Source organism: Pseudopodoces humilis, chromosome 3 (genome assembly GCF_049639895.1).
Source record: "Pseudopodoces humilis isolate 2021_Gansu_Grassland_sample_001 chromosome 3, ASM4963989v1, whole genome shotgun sequence".
Classification (NCBI taxonomy): Eukaryota; Metazoa; Chordata; class Aves; order Passeriformes; family Paridae; genus Pseudopodoces; species Pseudopodoces humilis.
In genome coordinates this window covers 78,230,784-78,249,502 of record NC_142202.1, presented here as the reverse complement: position 1 = coordinate 78,249,502, position 18,719 = coordinate 78,230,784, and the positions used below count along the sequence as shown (strand labels likewise).

At 43.1% G+C, this 18,719-nt stretch overlaps 1 protein-coding gene across 1 annotated transcript in view; it reads right to left on the bottom strand.

The window, feature by feature from the left end:
• Positions 1 to 17,613, bottom strand: part of LOC102105411 (gamma-aminobutyric acid receptor subunit rho-1) — a 29,730-nt gene extending 12,117 nt beyond the window's left edge. The window contains exons 1-4 of the mRNA XM_014263370.2: positions 17,401 to 17,613; positions 4,275 to 4,328; positions 2,473 to 2,579; positions 980 to 1,047 (exon numbers count right to left, since the gene is read on the bottom strand). Coding sequence (XP_014118845.2) covers positions 980 to 1,047; positions 2,473 to 2,579; positions 4,275 to 4,328; positions 17,401 to 17,522 — 351 coding nt within the window. The 5' untranslated portion in view covers positions 17,523 to 17,613. The remainder of the gene's footprint in view (positions 1 to 979; positions 1,048 to 2,472; positions 2,580 to 4,274; positions 4,329 to 17,400) is intronic.
• Between the last annotated feature and the right edge of the window lie 1,106 nt (positions 17,614 to 18,719).

Genomic DNA, 18,719 nt, shown 5'->3' with positions numbered 1-18,719 from the left:
AGTAGAAATAGCTGCAGTGAGAGGAGCCTGACATGCCACCAGTATGTCTGCCCACCGCCACCTGTGTTGCCACACAGCCCTTTCCTAGCTCAGGCATGGGAGGAGGTCCAGTGCAGGCTCTTTAACCCTCTGTCTGTTAATTGGGAGCACAGAGAATCTGAGGCTTCCTGTGAAACCTTCAGACCTGTTTGATAATTTTGTTGAAAAGTCAGAACATTTTGAAAAATATTCTGTAGTGGGGAGTGATTTTTTCTCTTCCAAAGCAAAACCTGAGTTACTTAGAGACTCTGTGGGTCATAGAATGTTTGGATTGATAAAGTGCCCTTAAAGAACATCTTGTTCCACCCACCCTGACATTGGCAGGCTATCTTCCACTAAACCAAGTTGTTCAAAGCCCTCTCCAGCCTGACCTTGAATTGGATGAGGCATCCACAACTTCTCTGGGCAGTTTGTTCCAGTGCCTCACCATGCTCTGAGTAAAGAATTTCTTCCTTACATCAAATCAAAACCTATCCTCTTTCACTTTAAAGCCATTCCCCCTACTCCTTGGGAGCTTTCTGGCCCCTGACTACCTCAGAACTTGTCCAAAGTGATACTGTGTCTACAGCATGCAAGTCCCTTAAAACAAACACATTCATTGATCTCAGATCTTTTAAGTGTGTTACCACTATTTAAGAAAATATAGATAGAATATAGAATATAAATATAAAATAGAAACCCAAATCCCTTGAGACAGTCTTGGTAATGTTTTATCATTTTGTCATAAAGAAAAGAAAATGTCAGATTTCCTCCTGCTTCAAGGGCCATTAAATGGTAGCATGAGGTTAATAGAAGTAATTGTTGGCAGATACAGATCAAACCTGAATCTGCCTTTGGAGGCTGTGGAATGTTTGTCCTTGGCAGTATTCAAACTCCATGGACACAAACCCAAATAGCCTGCAGAGTTTTGGTCTCCAGAGGTCCTGTCTGTGACTCTTACCATGTCCACCTCAGAAATGCTGTCCAGACTTTCAACTTGGACATCCACCCCAACAGGAATTGCAGGGCCTAGAGAAAAAAAAAAAAAAAATAGGAGCTGACAAACTTAGTGAAACAAAGCAATCCACTGATTTTACCATCTTACAGATAGAAATACATGCTCAGTCTGAAACAGAAACAACAGTAAACCAATAGAAAGTATAAATTATTGGAATTCTGTCATGGGGTAGCTTTACTTTTAAGACAGCTTGGAAAGAGGGGAAGTTGAAGCTGCTGGTGGCTGATGGGAGTTTTACTGGTTTAAAACCACGACAAATTCACAACAAAAAAACTCCTAATAACAAAGTCAGTAATAAGACTGACCCACTAATAACTTTCTTTTTCTATTGTGTCATCCTACATGTGTCCCTTCAAAATTTAAAAGTGAACTGTAATTCAGTAATTCACTAGTGCTGGCGTCCAGGACTGGCAAGACAGATCACTGGAAGAGAGACCAGTGGTGGCACAACTAAGGGAATGTGGGAGATTTTCCCTCACTTTTGCTCCCCTTGCAGGCTAATAACATCCATGAGAGCTACTATGTGTATTTGACCTTCACAAGACTCAGTGCTCAGCTGTGGAAAAGAAAGGGTGACAGGAGGGGATACATTGCAGGACACATACATGTGCCACTGAGCCTGAGGTTCCTGAGGGGAAGGATGTGACCCCATGTAATAGGGATTCTGAACTTTTTTCCCTCCTCCAGGCTTTGACTAGTCCCTCAAATACCTCTGGCAATTACAGTCCAGGAGAGCTGTCAAGTAAAATAATGCTCACATTTGTGAACTGCTGTGAAACTGAAATGTTTTTAAATTAATTGAACATGCTGGTATTTGGTATATTGAGCATTTAGTGATAAAATCTTCTTTCATCAGAGTATATAATGGTATCCTGGATTTGAATGACCATCTGTCAGCCAGAAAGGGTAGATAAATTACAACATTCTCTAATCCGATGGGCTAAAAGAAAGTGTGTTCTCCTTCATCCATTTCCCTGAAAGCTTTGGGTGCTCTAGCACACAACCACAAAAATGCGAGCAAGCATTAACACAGACAGACAAAATATTTTCTTTTGGGTTATAAATGAAGTAAGTGGGGTACATCATTTGATTGTGCACACCTATGTGCCACACTAAGAGAAAATCTTAGAATTCCCTCCATCACCCAGGAGTAAACACAAGGTGTATTTGCAGATTTTATCAGAAGAAAGTATCACTGAGCACCAGGAATAATATATTGCCTGTTAGTCACATTTCCATGCCTTTGACTAAGCTTTTTGCTCATCCAGAAGGCTATTTCACTGCACCTCTATTCCCCTTAGAGTGCCATGAATTCAGAACTCAGAACAGAAATTAGAGACAGAACAGCCAGTCTGCTTCTTCACTGCTGTACATGTTACAGTATAAAGAACTGACAGTGTAAAACAGGAACAGTGACAAATGTGCATGTTTCATACCTCCAAAACCTGGTCTCATGCTGAAGTCATGGTCATCTATTCGCAGCAGCTGCTCTGACTTCGTCAGGGGAGATTTGGTGATGTCAGGGCTTCGTTTTAAGATTGGGCTACCAGGAGGAGAGAAGCACAGCTATGAGCCCTGAGCAGTGCCTGTGAGAAGTACGTGCTTGTTTCACTCCATTTACTCCTCAGAACATCCACCCCTTAGACCATGAGCCTGTGATTGTGGCAGTGGTTGGCAACATGTCATTAAAAACTGATTCCTGCACTGATCATCCAGTTTAGGCACCTGTGATAGTTTTAGCACTAAGAAAACATTTGTTGGGTGGCTTTTTGTCCCTGTAAAATTCTCTCTGCATACAGCAGTTTGGGGGCAGCTATTAAAACGTGTGGGCTGGAGGAATAGTATGTGTGGATAAGTGGAGTGGGGGAGGCATTCCTGACATTGAGTTATGATGGAGTGTGAGGCCAGGAATTAGGGAAACAATATATCAAATAAGCTACTGGCTGTTGCCCAGGAACAAAATGGAGACAGTCTGGGAACCAGGCCAGGAGGCAGACCATTCCCTAACTTGGGATAAAATTATTAGCTTCTGCCCCAGATTTCCATCAAGGATAAAAAGCAGCATTACAGACCTGGGAGGTCTCTGAGCATTAAGGAGCCTGGGAGGGTAATTCCAGAAGCTGTTGGAGTTGCACTGAATGCTGGACAGAGGAGGCTCTGATGCCCTTCCACATCCAAAATGCAAACTGCTGTTCAGTGCCCCAGTGCTTTGACTGGGATGGTGATGGCAGCAGCTCCTTGGTTGCTCCCTTGTCTAGGGGAAGCCTTTGCTGCCCTCAGAGCCAGCTGCATGCTCAAAAGAAGGAGTAAAGGTTTTGCAGGTTCTTGATTTTAGAAAAGATGGCACACTCAGACAGGCACTGTGTATATTCATCTGAATATACACAAGACAAGTAAGAAGTAGATTAAAGGAAAACAGGCTGACAAAGAAACTTGATGAGGAAAAAGCTCCTGAGATAAAGTTTTTCAAAACTGAGACTGCTTAGCCATGCTGTACTTCTCAAAGACGCGTTGAAAGTTGTACAAGAAGCCAATACAACAATCTCCTAACAGAGGCCAGTGGTGTTTTCAGCAGCTCCTCTCTCAAATCCTTTATCTGGACTACAAAGTATCTTAGAAAGATGCCTAGTCTGAGTTAAATAATTTCTAGGAGAGTTGAGTTGTCTACTTCTGTCAGTGAGTTCTAGCCATGAATTATCCTTCTGGCATTTTAAAAGGTGGCTCCTGCTTCTCCTTTAGGTTTAAGTCATCCTCTGAAAGACCTGTGAGTGTACATTAGGGAAGGTTTATGCCTGTGCAAGGCAGAGGAGCAATATTAGCAGACCAGTGGCAAAACAAACATTTGTGAGCAGGTTTGACTGTGCTCAGAAAGGTGCTTTCTCCCGTCCAGCGGCAGTGGGAAGGACAAATGGCATGATAGAGAGCCCATGAAAGGGGCTCAGGTCTGCAGAATGGATTCTTAGAGGGAAGGCACCCACTGGCACAGCACGCCAGCACAAACTGCGCATCAGCACCACATGGAGCCCTGAGGGGATGTGGCAAATGGCCGCAGCCTCACCCCTCACGCCCATGAGGGTGTCAGGCAGCGGGGCCTCCCCCGGAGCCTGCTTGATCTGCTACTGGCACGGCTAAACCTAAAGACGACGGGTTTGTGTGAGTGGTGCCCCCTTCCCCTGCCCAGCCCGGGCATGCGGCTGGCAGGCCTGGGCAGCAGCAGCCCCCTGAGGGTTTTGCTTACCTGCCTTGCTTGTGCACCTCGCCGTGGGCCTCCCGCCTCTGCCGCTGCGGCCGGCTGCGGGAAAACAATGGGAAAAGGGAGAGCTGAGACAGGTGGGCACGGGCAGGCGGGAGAGGATGTCAGGAGGGAGGCACCAGATCCCTGCAGCATCGCCTTCTGTCACAGGTGAGAAATGGTGCTTACCTTTTTTGTCACCCCTTCAGCAAAGGCCGGCCTCAGGCTGGGTATGGCGAGGGGGGAATGCTCGGGCTCACAGCGGGGAGAGGGCAAAAGGAAGGGAGCCGTGATGCTTGTAGGGTGGGATGGTTGTGTTTTCGATTGTCTGGCAAAGAACCCAGGCAGGCAGCTCAGGTCGCACCTGCCCAGCTGGCAGCAGCAGGGGCTTTGGGGACCGGAGCTGCCATGGGGCCTCTGGTGGCGGGGACACAGCTGTGACACCTACAGACAGAGTCAGCCAGGTTATATTCACGGGAAAAAAATATTTTCAAATTATTTCAGGGCAAAAAAAAAAAAAGAAAAAACTGTGAAAATTGTTTCATACCATTTCCCAGCTGGCTGTCAAGAAAGGACTTCTCAGGTCTTCGGCCAATATTTTATTTAATCATTAAAGGCAAGAATATTGCTTTTGGCGATGTAAGTGCTAGCTTGAGCAAAAGTAACATTTTAAATATTGAACATTTCTAAGTCATCTTTAACTAAAAGTAAAAAAAATTAGCTTCTCGCTGTAATAAATGCTAACTCAAATCAACTCTACGAATGAGGCTTTTTGCCCATTAGCATACATTCCAAGTCCCTGTGTAGAGATTTACAGTGGTAAAATTCCTTTTGCAGTAATGGTTTTCAGCACCTGAGCACCATTGCCCTCTGGTATGTGGTGGAGGGACCCCAGGCCTTGTGGGACAGTTCCTTCCTGGACTGGGAACATTCCAGAAGCCAATAGTATCAGAGGGAAATTCATCTTGCTGCTGCCACAGAGAACCAGACAGCCAGGACAGGAATGGGCATATTGGGCTGTAGGGTTATCCTGAAGTGAAGCACTGGATGAGTAAGACTTTTTTTTTTTTTTTTTCCCAGAATCTGTTCTAGGCTTCCCAGAGAAATTCTAGGAATAAATGCACAGGCAGACCAGTGTTTGGGGAAGTCTTTGGGCAGTGCAGCACCATTGCCATTATGAGAAGCAGCTTCTGTGGCACTGTTCAGACCTGGGCATCACGCAGCAAAACACTTGCAAATGCAAAATGCACTTTCTGGAGCTTTCTGCCTTGTTCTATACCCTTGCTGATATGTTCCTCTGCTGCCTGTTTCTCATCTGCTGGCTGTCAGGAAGTAATTTCTCGTGTTTTGGGGATAAGCAGATTCTGGCAACAAGCTGACCGATTTACATGACTTTAAAGTGCCCTAGTAAACTCTTGGCAGTTCAGGAATAATGCTGGTATTCGAACAGGGATGAGGTAGGCCATGTTCTTGCCATTCCTAATTTTAATTTCCTTTGTAGGTCTTATCTAATGCTTCACAGTGGCTCTGTCCCTATTCTGGTTGTCAAGGGAGACTTCAAGGCATGGCCATCAAGGATTCGTTGCCAAATCCCCCCCATCCTCTGCACTCAGCAACCCCAGGTACTTCCTTTTATTTCCTCCAGGTGTTTCTTCATTTCCTCTAAAATGAACTTTCTTTCATTGTAGCAAACAAGCACAAAATGTCCCCCATGCTCCACTCACTGCAGGGTACTGTGTTCATGATTTGAGCTTTGGTTTGGGTATTTTGCTTTTCTTTGCCAGCCCTGTTCCCCTTGTCACAGCTCTGTGGCAGCAAAACATTTTTACCTGTTACCCAGTTACTTCAATTTGTAGCCCCATTTCTTTGTGTTTCTTTCTGTTTTCCACTTTTTTTCCTAAATGCCAAACTACCACAACTCAAATATATTTTCTGCTCTGGTTCCTGGGGACTCCTCTGCTGGCTCAGTGATCAATGGCAGCTCCATTGTGGCACCCCATTACCCTGTCTGGGCTGGGAATCGATGGAGAGCTGCTGTGGCTTCCGCTGTTTCTGGGTGGTTGCGGTTGACAGCTTCACCCAGGAGATTCAGCCCAGACATTGTGTACAGATTGCTCAGCACAACTGGCTGTGAGCGTCCCTCCTGTCTTCACTGGGGTGACAGGCTGTCTTTAAAACTCAGCAATCATTCCTGAGGTAAAATATACTGAATAACGAACAACCCTTTTTTTTCCCCCCCACCATGTCAATATTCTCCTAGTAGTTACAATGCCAAAAGGCATTTCATGTCTCATGAAGCTCACAGATGCTTTTTGAAAAATCAACAACTGGAGCAGAGTGGCATTTATTCACAGTGCTCCCTGTGCATTGCTAGAATAGCTCTTGGGTCCCTGATGGCAGCTGGGGTGGTGCAAGCTCTTCAAAGTCACTGTTATTGCCCCAGATCTACCCACTTCTTCAAGGGATCTTGAGATGCCTCTGCCTCAAAGTCTGAGGCTTGCTGGGGCTGGGAGGCAATGATGTGGCTGGTGCATAAGATAGCTGGGGAAGAAAATCAGCCAACCCAGATTTTGATCACTACTGCTACAGAAACAAGGCAAAAAGCATTTATTCTTGTGGTATTTTAAAGCATGATACTCCCTATTGATCTAATAGTCACTCCAACATAGCAAAAAAGGTTGCAGGGTTAGGGTTAACAGTGTCTGATTTTCAGAAGAAACAGTCCAACCATGACATATGAAGGTCCCATCAGGCATTTCCAAATGCCCAACTTAATAGAACATGTGCCAGAGGAATGTCAGGTCCACACTTAAAATGTGCATTAGAAACCCCACAGTATTCTTCATCTTGGAAACAGGAGCTTTTGAAAGCAACCAAAACAAATGTGTGAGAAGTCATTACCCATTGTAGCATTCTAGTTTGCAATTACTTCTGTAACATACATTTCCCACCTTTAATCCCACAAATCTTTATAGTAACAATACACCTTTGTCAGTTCCATGTCCATTCTGCCAAGACTCTGTTCCCTGCAGGGACTTGTGCTGCCTCCACTGCCCTCTCCTGCCTTGCCCAGATGTAATTTGATGGGAAGACAAAGCAGGACGCGGTTGCTGGCATTCCCCTGCCCATCATGGCATGAGGTCTGTGCAGCACAGCCTGTGCAGGATGGGAAGCACAGCACAAACTGTCCACCCCTGCTCACACAGGGATGGGGGCCTAGAGATGAGTGCCATGGCACAGCTGGCAGGCACGAGGGACTTTCATCACTTTCTGTACTTTCCAGTTAGAAGTCCTGCTGAAAACTGGCTCCACAAGATCCATATCCCCCTCTGCCTTGTATCAGTGGTAAGGAAGCCTGCGGATCGGCCACACTGCAACGCAGCATGTGCTGCAGAGCTCATATCTGAAAAAATTAAGCAGGAGAGGGCAGTGGAGGCAGCACAAGTCCCTGCAGGAAACAAAGTCTTGGCAGGATGGGCATGGGATTGGCAGAGGTGTATTGGTACTATAGAGTTCTGTGAGAAGTGTAAAAATCTTATTATATGTCTATTAAATGCCTATATATTTGACTAGACTTTTCTTCTCCCTATTTTATGACCAGTTAGTGACTGGGGTTCATACCACATCCTGTTAAAGCCCAAAACCAGACAGGGGAATTCTGGCTAAGGGAATAGAGAAGAATTAAAAAGGAATTGGGGATTGTATGTACAAACATACAGGAGGTTTCTGCAGAGAAAATTTAGGGCAGAGACAAAGGGAGCTGAGATCTACAATAGTGCCTGTGCATTGGGTGAGACTGAGGAGGAAAGAGGCTGGGTAGACAGAGGTGGGGAGGGAAGGAGAACATTGGGTAATGCCAAAAGGGAAGATAGCAGAAGGAGCAGAGAAGAGGGGAGACATCAAATTCAAACAGTGCCTCATCATTTTGTGGAATGACTCCTGGGGCACAGAGAGCCTGGACAGTCCTCCATGAGTAGTGGTGTCCCCTCACCACAGAGTGGTGCTGGACAGAGATAACGTCCAGCTCTGGAGACATGTGAGCCTTGCTGGGCTAAAGAACTTCCCAGCCTGTGTCCCAAAGGAAGAAAAGAATGTTTAGAGCAGGAGTTCACAGAACGTTCCTTCATAACATGCCTTTGACTTGCAAATTAATTGGGAAGGTCTTCTCAGCAAGCAGGAGATGCTGGTGGATAGGTGGTGCAGCAAGTCCAGCTGAAGACTGAGAAATCATCCAGAGCCCAGAGAAGAACTATGCAGGGCAAGGAAAAGTGAGATAGCTAAATAGGAAAAAAACCCCACCCAGCACCTGAGGGAGGAAAGAGCAAACTTGAAATGGGAGGAAGCTGCTCTTTCCTGGTGACATGCACTTCACCAGACATGATCCACTGTATAACGCATTAATTCCCCAGGGATAATGTAGGATAAAAACCCACTAATTTGTACTCAAATTGAGAGACTTGCTTAGCAGGAGCTGTAAACAAGATTCTAAGAACTGAGGAAAATTTGTTATGAAATGTTTTGTTGTTGTTGTTGTTTGTTTGTTTGTTTTGGTGGGGTTTTTTTGCATTTGTCAAGCCCTTATTTGTTTGTAATTATTTTGGACCATGTGTCCTTATGACCAGTAGGTTTAAAGATTGTGAAGAAAAGTGATACATCGCTATTATAATATATATTTTTAAATAGATGAAAAGAAAGGGGAAAATAGCACTATTTTTGATGTTTACATCACAAAGTCCAACAGTGGGATTCAGAGCTCTTCTACCATCTTTTTTTTTAGTTCAATGAGAACCCCATTTTAACCCATTATTACTTGAATCAGTTCAGTCTCAGATCAGCATCAGGTCAGTCTCAGAATGCAAAATACACAGAGGCAGAAGACATATATACACCTTTTAAAAGTTGCACTTCTTTTGCTCTTTGCCTGGACATAAACACTGACCAAAAAAAAAAAAAAAGGGAACACGTATATATATATTGATTACTCACAGAAAAGTTGTGCTACCTGAGGTCTTGACACTGTACCTGATACTGCAAAAATGGAAGTGCCCCTGTGTTGCAGGAATTGCATCCAGTGCATGGGTGTTTGTTGAGTTTTGTGCCACACATGTTGAAAGGAAGAGCTGGAAGAAGCAGAAGGTCCATCCTGCCAGCTAGGAGGAGGCAGGCACAGTGCCAGGACTCAGTCCAGTTAAAAAGAGAAACAGAGATGAAGGGAAGGGGAGAACTAATGGAGCAATGCAGAACTTCCTGAAAGGTTTCATGTCTGACCCAGTCTCAGAAGAAAAATTGACTTGCAAGCAGACATCAGCACAGTGTATATCAGGGAGAGGCATTTTAAGGAGTATTTAGGTAGCTGGAGATATTTAAGTCAACAGAGGCTGATGGCACTTCCTCAGGAGCACTGGGAGTACCAGCCACTACAGGCTCTGAGCTGTAAGCCATCACCTCCAAGGACTCCTCAGAGATAGGTGATGCCCCTGGGAGAGCATGAAGGTGAAAACAATAGCTGGGTTTAAGATGGGTACAAAAGAAGGAAGTTGGAGTTTTGAGACCTGAAAATAAATTGGGACAAACTCAAGTGATCCATTGGTTTGCTCCTCCCCCAGGGAGTAATGAGATTATAAAGATCAGTCAATGTGAGTCTTTGCAATAATTGACGTCAGTCCAGTCTAATGTCCCGTCTGACAGTGTAACTGGCTGCCTTAGTGTAAGCAGGAAGAAAAGTAGATTTGAGTGAGGTTTTTAATATTTCATTACTAAACAAGGGAAGTAGTGTTAAGATGATACTGTGACTTTGATGATGGTTGAAGTACCATGGTTAATGTAATGCCATTAATTTGCTGCTGAGAGCCACTAAACAAAATTTTGTAGATTTCATCCTGGAAATAGCTGGTCAATATTTTCAATAACAAGACAGATGACAGAACTATAATACTCAGGTATGAAGGGCATGCTTGAAAGAGAAACAGGCATTTGGGGATCTAGGATCACAATTCAAAGCAGCCACAATGTGTTGGAGAAAAGGTCTGATGTCAATACGATGAATTGCAATAAAAGGTAATACTAATAACTGCATGGAATATGGAGAAATAATTGTATAGATGATGAATGGGGAATAGCTAGCTGAAATAATAGAATGAAAAAGTAGAATTAGAATAGAATAGAATAGAACAGAAAAAGCAGAAATATAACAATTCTGCTGTTGGGGCAACTAAATACTCATATTGGCACAGGACCAGAGGTAGATTTAAAGTAAATGGATTGAACAGTAACAAGTCAATAGGTTTTTACCCAGAAGAAAGCCAAGTAAGAAACTGTTGAATCAATTGTCATTTGTGACAAAGGACTGGAAGGCAACAGCTTTCCACTTCTCTGGAACTCTAAAAAGCTACCAACTGTTCTACCAGACTAATTAGCTTCAAAGATAGTAAAACCCACCAAAAGTAGACCCCAGATAAATATAGTATGCATTGAAGAAGAGCAAGAGGCAGTTTGACTTTTTTTGAAGGATATTATGCCCTTTAGAATTATGGAAACATTAAGTTTGGAAAAGACCTTTAAAATCATCAAGTCCAACCATCAGCCTGGGACAACCACCATGTTCACCAATAAACCATGTCCTCAAATACCATATCCACATGTTTTTTGAACATTTCCAGGGATGGTGGCTTCACCACTTACTTGGGAAGCCTGTTTCAATGCTTCACAACCCTTCCCATAATAATATGGGATAAAAAAATATTTTTCCTAATATCTAATCTAAACCTCTCCTGGTGCAACTTGAGGCCATTTCCTCTTGTCCTGTCACTTGTTACATAAGAGAAGAGACTGGTGCCCACCTCACTACAACGCCTTTCAGACAGTTGTTGTAAAATAATGGCCTTCTTTGAAAAGTTAGTGACCTTGGAGACAAGAGTGATCAGTGACACGTTGTACTTCAAATTCCAAAAGAGTATTGACGGGTTCTTCTCATAAAGAAATCAGTCAGAAATAAGCTCCCCACATATGAATCATTACAAAACAAGAAACAGAGGAATTATGGAGAGTTTTTATAATGAAGAAAGTTTCTCACTGTAGTCCTATGACACCTATGATAGGATCCCTGTTGTTCAGTAACTTTATAAATTATTTTGGATTAAAGAGTAATTACTGAAACAATATTTACTGAGGATATGTGACTGTTCAAGGTAGTTAAAATCAGAGCTACAGGTGGAGAATCTCATAACTTCAGAAAAATTCAGAGCTAGCAAATTCAGAAAAGTGGACATTGCTTTCTACTTTGTATTTTCAATTTTTTCCATTTTGCTTTCAGAAACAATGTCAAAATAGTGATGGCCTCCAAACCAGCTGTTACTGCTAAGGAAGTGTCATTGTGGTATTTCTTGATAAACATAAGCTTTATAATGCACAGTGCTAAAGAGGACAAAAAATGGTTCAGCATTACTGGGAGCAGAGCAGCAAACCAGACAGAGGGCATTTCAATGCTGTTAGCAACACCAAGGCATGTCCACATCTCACATATCCAACGTCCACAGCCAGAAAAAAATAGCAGAGTAAGATAAGAGATCTTGGAGGTGGAGAAGCCTTCCAGGCAGGCTGAGCAGGGCTCTCAGAGTGGAAAGGAGAAATTGGCCAAGTGATATGGTGCAAGCATATGGATTCAAGGGTAACTTGGTGCAGGTGGGCAGGAATCTGTCACTCAAGACATTCCACAATGCATAGCAAAGAGAAGAAATTTGAAAGAAAGTACATAAACATGGCATGTCATCACACTGTGAAATTCACTCTGAAATCCATGAGTACTTTCACACAAGTGAGTTTGGAAGGTGACTGAGAATTTTTTAGAAGAAAAACCGTCACCATTTCAGACGTGAACTCAACCTTGCAATGAGAAAATCACTTTATATGCACTCAGGAGGGAAGAAATTACCTTGCAGCATCTTTGATTTTGTTTGGGGTTGTTTTTTGGTTTTTTTGGCTAGGCTGCACACAGCCTGTTATGTCTCCTCATAAAACACATTGCAGTAATGGTGGGCCAGAAGAAAACATGAAGCTGTTGATCCTGAGCAAGTTGCAATGTTGCCTGGAGCTCCTATCACTAGGGGCCAAGTAAAGATGCAGAGTACCTCGGTGTAGAAGGCATGAAAGCAGGCCGGTGATAATGATGAAAGTAGAAAATAGATTTTTCAAAGCATTATCACTTGCTATGAGAAGCAGAGAGGGGACACTTCTACTGGTCTAAGAAAAAGTGCCATGCACGATTGAAATTTCTTGAAAGAATGACAGGGATAGGCAAATGAGAGAAACAACAAAGCAATAATGAAAAATAAGTTAATGTATACCAACATAAAGTAGAGGAGCACTGTTGGAGGGAAGAAAAGGGTTTGAAGTAAGCCACAAAGTAATATGAAATGAAAAGCAACAGGATAAATCTTGGCAGATCTGTATGACAAGGGCAAGGGATGTGGCTAGGGACAAAAAAAATGAGGCAGGTGAAGCAGAGGGCAGAAAAAGGGACAGAAAAAAAGAGGAACAGCTGATTGAAGAAGAGAAGAAACCTTGAATGAGGGAAAGAAAAGGAGTGAAGGAGATGAAGATAAAAGGATGAAAAGGAAAGGCAAGTTACTAACTGGCAAGATAGAGAAATACCACTTGCACTGATCTGAAATCCACACTGAGCCTCTTGCTCTCCTGAGACCCAGCACTGCTGAAGCAAATGGTGTCCAAACACAACTCAAACTGATCCTGGAAAGCAATGTCTTGGGAGCTGTGGGCTCACTTCATCTGGCCCGCCACTGATAAAATGGCAATGCCTTCAACAGGCATTTTACAGTCCTACCATACACTCCAGAAGTCTCATCTAAAGACAGCTTCCATTAGCAAGGTTTGTTTATGCAAATGGGTTACTATTTGGAGATAAGAGTGAAGCAAAATTATTACAACATGGTCAGGGAATGGTAGGGACATGAGTAACATGAAGTCTCTTAGGTGAGATTAAACAAACATGATCTGTAGATCTTTTACCGTGAAATCTCTTTCCATGGAGAGCTGTTTGTCTGAAAGGTGGTTTTAATGCTGTCCACGGAGATTTTAGTGTTAAAAGAGATTTTTCTCCCCCAGAATTTAGCTCTGTCAGAATAACATGGCTCAGTTCCAGAACAGTTCTTTTCCTATCACTCATCCTCTCTAGTAGATTCTGCAAGTCTAATTAGCAACATAGGCTTTGGCCCTTTTGTTAACACAACCATGTTGTGACTTTAGTGAGCCTTTGCATCATTCTAGTGACACCCCCCACCGAAGCCTGGTGACTTTCCAAGAGCCTGAGCAGTTGGGAAAACAGCAGACAGTTCTCTTGCCAGTGCTCCGGAACTCAGCTCCTTCCTGTAGGAGTTTTGGCACTCTGAATCTAACAGGCATAAAAAGCCTTGCAATCCCTGCAGGTTTTGCACACGGCTGACTGCAAACTGTGAATAAGTCTGCAAGGTGAGAAGGCTTTTATTTTTATATTGCTGCTCTTTGAAGTGAAATTCCTTTGAGGTGATTTGTCCTGGAGATTAACAAAAATAAGTAGTTGAGTTTTTGACTGGCACAGACATTTTTACAGTGAATTACAGTATATGAAGACTCTGTAGTAAGTCCCATGGAATAAAGCTATCTACTATGCTGCTTTCACTGTGACTGTCTGCATACTTTGACCTAGACTGATTTGCCATTTTCTTGTCACTCTATGTCGTAAAACCTCAGCAGCTTATTTAAGGAATTACTTGGAACCTTTTTAAAAATTTCTGTCATGCAAACCCAGTCCTGATAAGAATGTGGTGCATGCATGAACTTTCATGGGGAAAACCTCGCCTGTCTGCTCACTCTTCTTCACAGCTCTTATGTCTTATGCTAGAATGGGGTACCTGCAGTGACAAAAAATGTGACAGAGAAGGTACTCCATTCATCATACCTCTAGACTGTAAAGGCTGTGGATGTGAGCTCAGCTGGATCTGGGCAGGTGAAAAGACAAGCCCTGGAGCTGAAAACTGAAGATCCAGTGGTGAGTTTTAATTTAAAAGCAGAGTTCAGAGCAAGTTAGTCTCCTTGGAAGAAACTAACACACCATCCAAAGAAACAAGCTAAAAGCCTATATACTCCTCCATCAGCTGCACCATGAGAATCAGGAGCAAAGCTGGACACGTCTGTCAGGAACAGCAGGATGCTGGCAACCCACCCAATGTGGCAGGTCTTTACAGCAGGTGCCTCTGCCATGTGCCAACACCAGTGGCTGTGCTGAGCCCTGGCACTAGGGCAAGAGGATGATCTTGTCCTGTAGGGATTCTGGGGGTTAGGGGGGTGATGGGTGCAAATCAAGCCATCCTGAGCATCCCACGATGGTGTGGAGACAGTCTTTTCCACTTCAAATAGATCTTCCCATCAATCTCCACTGAGGCCTGTGTCTTTCTTCAGAAGGAAAAGTGAAAGGATGGATTTCCATCCTGTTCCTTACCACAAGCTTTTTGGTGCAAGAGATAAGAATGAGAAGAGTAAAGAGGTCAATTACTGTAACTTCTCCTCCTGCATAAAGGCTGATCAGAGCTGGTTGTTGAAGGGAGGGGGAAACAGAGTCAAATCCAAAATGTTCAGGAGCAATGTTCTCTGCAAGTTTTTCTGATGTAATGTGGCATCCTCCATTGCTCTGTTTTGAGTCCAGGATCTAACTCTGTGATGGAAAAAGACATGGACTTTGATTGAAGTGCTACGGAATCATGCCTACTTCAAAACTGTTTTATATAACCAGCATCTTAACATAGAAGAGACCACCCCATGAGAGCAAAGAGGATTGACTGTACCTCTGAGATGAGGTGTTCTGCCATACACAGATGCCTGGTACTGTTGGGCAGGCATCATCTCCCACTGTGAAAGCCTGACTGCAGTCCCAGAAGGTCAGGGGGATTACCTCTGCATACAGCACCTGCAGGAGGGCTGTACAAATACTGCACCTAGTCCTGATGTCAATCCTGAAAAAGCAGTGAAGAGACAGAGGAAAACAGGCAAATGGCTGGGTCAAAGCTTGGGAAACATCCCGCACTGAGAAATTTAAGAAGCTTAATCTCCTGAATGTATGTAAGCAGAGGTGAATGGAGCCTTGATCCACCTGCAAATACCTTGATGGAGAGGAGACAAGATAGCATAGAACAGGACCAAATGGACTGAAGCCAGAGTTTAAAAATTCTTGCAATCCCATTCTGAGTTTGTCATTGAAGGTTAGGGGTTTGGCACAGAAGGGTTTGTTGTTTATGCTTAGAAGGAAATCCTAAAGTCTTATGGTCATCCTACGGATGGCCATAATCATCTTTTTTCGCCTTACATGGTGTCTCCCAGGCTGTCCCATCACAGGGCAAAGTGGGCACTGTACTGGACACCATGCTGCTGGTGGACAACCCTACAGACACAGACCAGCTTTGTTCCTCTCCCAGTCAGCTCTCCTGAACATCATTGTGCCCTAATGGGGGAGAAATAGGCCAGGATGACCTCCTAGGCCAGCATGGACATGCTGGGGGGGCAGTGGAGCCAATTCTCCAGAGCCACACCATGTCAAGGCTTTCTGACCAGCTTACCCTGGAACAATTTCACCTTATATACAAAGCATGGGTGAAGAGGCAACTCCCGAATTTACTGAATAGGTATTTTTTTTTCCATTTTCACACATTTTTAACACATTTCTGCTTTGATTTGTTATATTGTCACTTCATTACACTGACACTGTTAAGCATTTAATGCAGTATAGACTTTCCTTAAAGATGATAAATGAGAAAAGAGAAAACGGCTGCATGTGCACATTCCTCTCATCTCACACGGTGCTTCTCACCCCTTTAATTTGCTACAGCAAACACATCACCTCTGCTGTCACTGTCATGATGCCTCAACAAAAAAAAGGGATTTTGTGCCTGTCTTGCACCCATACTGCCTCTGGTAATGCATCCCCTGGGGGATGGTCATGAAGAGGGCACTGCATCCATTTTACCAGTTATACCTCCATGGAAGTGGTGTCACTGCTAAAGCCACTTCCTATGTATAAAATGGCTCATGGATCCCCAAGTACCAACCGGGACCGTGCAGTCCCTCTGTACAGTACCCCTCACCTGCTACAAGGGCCTGTAGGAAAATAAAAAGGCACAGCACTTTCCATCCCTTCCAACTTTTAATTGTTTTTTCTGAAGGCTAATAGGAGTGGTTTGAACTCCTCAGGACTGTAACATTCCTGCAGCTCCATCTCTATACACTTTACAGTACAGAACAGCACTATAGTAAAGCAGAGACAACCCAGGTTCAACCTGTTACAAGCAGAAGTACACAGTATTTAAACAAAAATAAATGTGTCATCTATATTCTTACATTAAAAAAAAAGTATTTTTCCTCCAGGTGTAACATGTTTTGTGCCCGAGCAGAAAAATCTTCACACAAAGTTCTAAATATTTCCCAAATAAAATATAAATAATCATAACTCAATTGTAGCAAAACCCTTCCTCAATTCAAATCCTCCTAAAATGGCTGTCTACAAGGTAGTGAGAGCAAAATATCACATTATTTTTGTAAGAGAGAGACAAAGAGTAGACAACATTTTAAATTATTTTAGCATATTAATACAGTACACTGAATGCTCTCTCTCTTTCTTCTGATAACTGATCATTGCCTTGCTGAGAGACTTTATTTTTTCCTTTTAAAAGGTCTATAAAACAAATTACATGAGAACAATAAAAACAAATTGTGAATGTTTCCATCTGAGATCTCAAGTCAATCTAATCTTCAGTGAATGCAATAATTCTCATGGACCTAAATTTCATTTGCAATTTCATGTACATATTCTATCACATTTTAACCACCGTAAAAATAAATACTTCTTTTTTTGTACCTTTTCAAACTCTGAGATGCTTCAGAAACCTATTTTTTGAAAGAAGCAATGATTTTCACTGTAGAAAATGCATTAAAACTTACTCATTGACAAAAGAAAACCCAAAATATTTTTGCTTGAGAGATCACAGTCTGCAAATATAAGCTCAAATTATCTGTTAGTCATTTTATCATCACCCAAAATATTACATTTATCCAAAGTGTAGCTACTTGAATGTAAAAAAATGAGACTCACCTGCCTTTTTTGTATACCTCATGTATTTCTTTTCCTTGTCGGTGGGTTCTGCATTCGGTGGATAAAATCCATCCCCACAGCAGGAGGAAGATGCTAAAACGCATTTTATGGACAGTCAACATGTTGCCTGAAGGTCTTGTATCCAGAAATAGTCCATACAAGAAGAAGAAAACCTAAATGTAGATCCTGTTTCTCTTTTTAAGACATTATCGGTCTGATCGTTATTGGAAGGATGTTTACTCATACAAAAAATCATCCTGCAGTATTTAATCTGGACAGTGGGGAAAGCAATTTCCACTAAACCTATAAATCCTTCTACGTCAGATGGCAGGGATTTTCTAGCAGTGTCGAATTCACGTATTCTAAGACAACAATTATTTTTAGTCCAAACAGGCTATTTTATTAATTGGTTTAAATTGAACCCTATTCAGATACGTGTGGCATATACACATACATTTCTGCCTTAAAGTGAAGTAGTGCAGGGAGCTGTCATTGGCAATTCTTTAATCACCAAACTTATCTGTGTAGCAGTAATGTTTGTTACAAGGATTGCAATAAGTGGAAAAGTATTAATAAACATATACCAGTTTCCAGAAAAAAATAATTTTTATTTAGCTCTACAAGCAGCATTTGATCCTGAATATTCTTCAACATTACTTTAGCATACAGTGGTGCTGTGGCCAGAGTGGTCAGTGCTTTCACAACCTGTGCTCTGCTGAGCACTGTGTCTGGGAAGTATCCAGTGTTCAGAGGAATGGGGAAGGACAAGGACAAGGTTCTGCCCTCTGCTCAGGGATTTTTGGAGACATTCTGCCAAAATCAAGCAGCAAGCAGCCACCAGAGCTGCAGGAGAACTTGGGGGCCTGGTGTGTAAGGTCTCATGTGGCTGCCAAGATCCTCATTTGTGGTAAAGAAAATAAAACAGCGTGGGCGGAAATAGGACTGGTGGAGCCAGCCACACTGCCTGTCAGTTTGGAGCTCACACCCTCCCTGCACAACCCACAGCTCCGTGTTTACCCTCCTTCTCCTCTGTGCCTTCCCCCAAGGCCTCACAGCTCTGGTTCCTACTTGTGCCTTCTCATGGATAGCTCTCCTGTGCCCTGGTGACACCACCAGCCTTGTACTGCCCCTTTGCTGACAAGGCTCTTTTTCCTCTGCCTGTTACCCATGGATTTCTATTTCAAAGCAGTTTGTCAGGTCACCCATCTCTTTCTACAAACCCTGGTGGAGCAGATCTCTGGCTGCTGTGGCTTTAGTGATTTTGGTGAGCATTTACACTGCCTTGGGATCCACAGGAATGACACACTGGAAGGCACTAA